The 5,727-nt window shown below is 31.2% G+C and overlaps 1 protein-coding gene across 1 annotated transcript; it reads left to right on the top strand.

Annotated features, from left to right (window-relative positions):
- Positions 1 to 922: 922 nt before the first annotated feature.
- On the top strand, positions 923 to 5,727 carry LOC121731263 (proton-coupled folate transporter-like). Its single transcript, XM_042120624.1, has 7 exons — positions 923 to 1,737; positions 1,973 to 2,132; positions 2,308 to 2,409; positions 2,935 to 3,072; positions 4,315 to 4,398; positions 4,613 to 4,769; positions 5,486 to 5,727. Exons 1-7 carry the CDS (start codon positions 964 to 966, stop codon positions 5,664 to 5,666), a joined length of 1,596 nt encoding a protein of 531 aa, XP_041976558.1. The 5' UTR covers positions 923 to 963; the 3' UTR covers positions 5,667 to 5,727.

The raw sequence follows: 5,727 nt of genomic DNA, 5'->3' as shown, positions 1-5,727 counted from the left end.
AATGTAGACAATATTTGTGTAAGAAATGAAAGTAAAACTATTAGTCTACTAAGTGATTGTGTTACACGTATTTTCAGCTGTTTCGGTTGGAAATTTTGTATTATAACTTAAGATCTTGATTTGCTCAACTTACTTTTGAAGGAGGTTAATAAATTATCGGAAAATAAATTGTAGTTTTCTTAAACTTTTTCATGAAAGTATATTTTTGCTTACCAATCAATTCAGTGTTTCGGTCTATCATAACGACTTCAAAAACAAATTTTAGCCAAGTAGACCTTACATTTATTTTAATGATAGATTTTTTTTTAAATTTTGGTTGATCGTAATTAAAATTTGTTGATTATAATTTGAAATGTATAATTAGGGTGAACCTTTAACAATACCATTTGTTAATTAACTCCAGAAATACTCTTTTCTGTTTTTAGGTTGTAAACACCTACCGTACTTAAATATAAATTGCTAGCTGATTTTCATTCGTTTGGTATCAAATATATTTAAAAATACTATATTCTTGAAGATCCCGAAAAAATTAGGAAAGTAAAATAATCAAAAGTATCAGAAGATTTTCATTGAATAGGTTACAAATACTATATCTAGAGGTACATTTTTGTGTGACAAGTAAATATTAATGAACCCTACATAAACTTAGTATGATTTCATCAAAGTGTTTTTGTTTATACAATCTACTATTCCCTAAATATCAAAATTATTTTCTGTACAATACAATCGAGATTTAAAAATAATTCAATTATTATATTATTCAGTAATTATAAAATATGACATTTTATTGTATGATAGGTCAAAACGCAATTGTATGTAACACTTTGCTTACTGCGCTAACTAAATATATGCGATGATAATTTATCATCGAACAAATATTTATAAATAAAATATTATACATAATGGAAAATTGTTTCGAGAATACTGTATTGTTTCATTAATAGACTCTGCATTCGCATTAAAATGAATAAGGAGGAGGTCCCCTTAAAAGGGCCCAAAGAAAAACCAAAGGAGAAGACAATAAGAGAAAGAATAGCGCACGTCAGAGAGAATATAACTTTAGAACCGGTACTAATAACGTCGGTCGTCCCCGGAGTGTTGGCAAGACTAGCGACACAAAATTTAAATTTGGATAAAGCGTGTAGAGTTAACTTGAATTATGGAGACGTGGTTTGTAATGCCCTCATTGCGAAAGAAGGAACCCAATATCAGAAGGAGGAACTGGCTGTACAGGAGCTCATCGCGTCTATGGAAGCTTGGAAGAACTTGATTCTCACAGCGATACCGAGTTTCCTCATCCTCTTCATTGGTGCTTGGAGTGATAGAACTGGCAAACGCAAGATTTGCATCTTGATGCCGATTGTGGGGGAATTTCTTATGTGTCTCAGTAATATACTCAATGCGTACTATTTCTACGAGCTGCCTGTGCAAATCACGATGTTCTTCGAGGCCTTCTTCCCAGCGATCACCGGTGGCTGGATCACGACGTACATGGGAGCTTTTAGTTATATTGGTGAAGTGTCAAGTGAGGAAACGAGAACATTCAGAGTAGGTGTTGCTAATCTTTGCCTGACAGCTGGAGGACCCATCGGAACTGCACTCAGCGGTATATTACTAAAGAAGATTGGTTACTATGGAGTATTTTCTATATCATCTGTTCTATACATTTTTAGTCTTTGGCATGGTTTCTTTTATATCAAAGATCCTGAAAGACCTACGATCAACGAAAAGTTAAAGGTATGTTTTCATTGCGTTTGAATAGCAAGACAAAAATATGTTTTCATATTACCATTAAAAATGATATTTTAGTATTCAAATATAAAAATATTTATTTTATAGTTCTGTCACTTCTATTTGTCGCCTCCTGTTAAATTAAGCTTTTGTTTTTTATCTTATCTACAAAAAATGTTTTCCTTATACATCTATCTACAGGTAGTGACCGATAATGTTTTTTGTTTCATATTTACCAAAGGATGAAGAAAGTAGTTTATTTGCGTCCGTAATATCTTTCTTTAATATAAAACACATAAAGGAAACGTTGTCGGTAGCATTCAAAAAGGGACCTAATTATCGAAGAACAAAGTCCATACTCATTTTAGCTTCGATTGCATTTATTTATGGTCCTTCTTACGGTGAGTTTTATTTTTAACATGATTTCTTTTTCAAATCTAGTTTTGAGCCCTCGTTTTACTCGTATAATTAAAATTTTCTATTTGCTAGTAGCATCAAAATTACAATCTTTTTATTACATTTTTATATTCATGATTAACTAACAACATACTTCAGGGTTTTATTGAATTATTTCAGGTGAATACACTGTGCGTTACCTCTTTACTCGCTTTAAATTTAATTGGGATGCACTGAAATACAGCTTCTATAATACCTTTTATATCTGCATCCACATCATCGGTAAGTGTACATATTTCTGCCTTGGATTGACTTGTTGCTATTTCATCTATTGGTTGAATATATTCGTTAATGTAATTAATGTGAGTGTTTGTTTTGATAAGCAATAGGCTATAAAAATTCTTCTTTTAAAAATGGCCGACTCGGTGAGTTGCCAATGTCAGAGTGGCTCGAAAGAAAGCTCTATGAAGCGAAGGTCTGGTGAAGTAACTAAAAAATTGTTAAAGTTAAGTAGAATATTTGACAGGAGAATATTACGAGTATATTCTCCTGTCAAATTATTATACAAAACTTATTTTAAGAAACTTGAATAAGATATTGAAAGCTTTATTAGGCTGTTTACACACACCACGCCGCGGCGGTGCCACTCCATTACTCATCCTTGTGTTTCTTTTTGCCCTTACACACGTGACCCGGCGCTCCGCGGCAGAGAAAAACCTTGCCCTGCGGCGCCGTGTATAAACACGCTTAGGTGCTAAAATATGTTAGGTGGGAGTAAAAATAATTTACCAATTATTTTTTTTACAGGTGCATTGGTATCCATTAGTATTTTTAGTCGTAGATGGAAATGGCAAGACGCTACTTTAGGCTTGATGTCTACCTGCAGTAAATTTGTTGGCGGTCTGTGTACCGGTTTGTCTAGAACCTCATTAGAAATGTATCTTGGTATGTCTGCATTATTATTTAAGCCAATATCGTCTTTAATGCAGTAATCTACAAAAACCGCTAATGTGCAAAAATCTCATTTTGAGAAAACTTGATTTAAAGGTTTGAGAATAACTTTTTCTATGAAATCGCAGACTTGTGTGTACCTATTTTATATCATTCAAAGCTTAAATTACTGTTGTTTATCATTATTTTATGAAACATACAAAATGTTTTAAAAATGGATGATAATAATGTGATTCAAAATATTATAATGTCGCGTAATTTATGTCACTTAACTGGTTTTTGCAGTAAAACTACATTCTCGTATTTTTACTTTGTTTAGATTTACGAGTATTTTATATGTAAATTTAATGATACCTCAAAATATATTAAAAAAGATCGTTAGTTTTCGAGCTTTGTCGCTCCTTACGGATACTTAATTGGTTTAACCTGTACGAAATATGAAGAATTTTTGATAAAAATGTAGCTTAACATTTTTTGTAATTTGTAAAAGTAATTTTATAAAAGTATGTACACAAGATTACACGTTGTGGTATTTTATAATAAAAACAAATGTTTAGTCGAATTTTGAAAAAGGCACTAATAAAGAATAACAAATATTTTATAATTTCTAGATCATTTTGAGTATATTGTTTTTACCTTGGAAGTAATGTTCAATTTTTTGTTAAAAAATAATAATTTTACTCATTTAAATTATCTGCAAAATAAATTAATGTTAACCATACATAATTTTATATTATTATATGTTGTATGTTTGAGTTACTAGACACAACATCTTAACAATGATATTTTTTATAAATTTCAAGAATCTAAATCGATTGCTTGAAGTTACTTATTTTGCGTACACTACCTAAACTATAAAAGATAGAATCATAATTAATAATGTTTTAAGTAATTAATTATACCGCGTACTTAGCTGGTTTTAGCTGTATAAATTTTCTCCTCAATAGACATAAGGTTACAGGTAAAACCAATAAAGTTACTGGGATCCAAAATCTGAATGCAAAAAAATTATATAATATTCATCTACATTTCAGTTTTTTCTTGAATATGTGTCAAAAATTGAGCGCTAAGTAACTTTATCCAAAAACTATAGAGAATAAAAAACTAATTCTAAAACTATAATAAAAACAATTTGAGCAAAATGTCACTTAACCGGTCTTGGAAGTAATACGACGATATAATTTTTATTACTTTTTTCCTTATTTATTACTGATTCCATCAATTTTATTTTTGCAGCCGTTGCTATTGAAACTTTTAATGCAACATCGTTCACCGCCCTTAGATCGATTTCATCGAAGCTAGCAACAACTGATGAATTGGGTAACATTTCCATTCTCTTCATGTGTCTATTTCTTATAATATAATAGAATAAACTTTTATTCTATTCTATTTCTGTAATCTTATAGACAAACATAATTTATTAATAACAGAAAAGACAGTGATGAATGTAATCGTCACTATCTTTTCTGTTATCAATAATAATATAATTATTGTACGCAAATTTTTACCACCAAGCTCTGATGTTCCTTTACAGGGAAAATGACATCAGTATTCAATCTCATGGAGGTAGTAACCTCTATGGTGTTCGGTCCAATCTACTCGTGGATCTACATGATGACACTGACCATTGATGCTGGTATCGTCTACTATTGCAGCACTGTGTTGACGCTTGTGCCGATCCTAATTTTCAGGTACTTCCTAAGTATTGTCAAATGTTTATTTTATAGGTACTTCAGTACGTACCCAAAGGGTAAAAACGGGACCCTATTACTAATTATCCTATTACTAAGACTTCGTTGTCTGTCCGTCTGTCTGTCTCCAGGCTGAATCTCAAGAACCGCTATAGCTAGACTTCTGAAATTTTCACAGATTAAGTATATCTGTTGCCGCTATAACAACAAGTACTAAAAACAAAACAAAATTAATATTTAAGAGGGGCTCCCATACAACAAACATGATTTTTTCGGCCTTTTTCTCTCTATATCGATAATCGCAAGAGGTAGGCACTTGAATTTTTCACACATTTTTTATATGTGTACTTTAATATTTAATAATAATATTAAAATAAAATAAAAATAAGGGGGCTCCCATACAAAAACACAATTTTCAGCCCATTTTTGCTCTGTATCGGTACGGAACCCTTCGTGCGCGAGTCCGACTCACACTTGGCCGATTTTTTATGTAACGTGCGGTCGCGTCGCTATTTGAATACGATTGCATAAGATCTCGTGGTGTATAAATAATATAAATCGAGCCATAAAATGTATATTGAAGCCTAAACATGCTTTAATATACCCAGTATCATTTTTGCTACTAGTTCTTAAATATTACTGCGAGATGTCATATATTCAAATAGATACTTATCATTTGAATAAATAATAACTTTGTCATAAAAATATTTTTTCAGTTGGTTTTACTACCAAGATAAAAAGGCTGCTGATCGTGAGCATAGAGAATGCAAAGATAACGAAGAAGGAAAAATTAAGAACTCTAACTGTGATAATGATAATAAGAAAGTTAAGGAAGACAATATAATAGATAGCATAGATTTAGTGGATGCTAAAGTGAAGGAAGAAGTTATTTGTTGAGAATTTGTGTTCTCTTGAGTTTAGTAAATAAAATGTTATGCCAATAAAGTTTTTTAAGCCA

Source organism: Aricia agestis, chromosome 10, assembly GCF_905147365.1.
Source record: "Aricia agestis chromosome 10, ilAriAges1.1, whole genome shotgun sequence".
Lineage (NCBI taxonomy): Eukaryota > Metazoa > Arthropoda > Insecta > Lepidoptera > Lycaenidae > Aricia > Aricia agestis.
This window is presented reverse-complemented; position numbering and strand designations above follow the sequence as displayed.

Excerpts from the sequence above, each read along its gene's own strand:
- LOC121731263 (XM_042120624.1), top strand. The coding sequence starts at position 964 with ATGAATAAGGAGGAGGTCCCCTTAAAAGGGCCCAAAGAAAAACCAAAG. Across the intron at positions 2,410-2,934 it reads TATCTGCATCCACATCATCG|GTGCATTGGTATCCATTAGT; the intron begins GTAAGTGTACAT and ends TTTTTTTTACAG. Across the intron at positions 4,399-4,612 it reads AGCAACAACTGATGAATTGG|GGAAAATGACATCAGTATTC; the intron begins GTAACATTTCCA and ends GTTCCTTTACAG.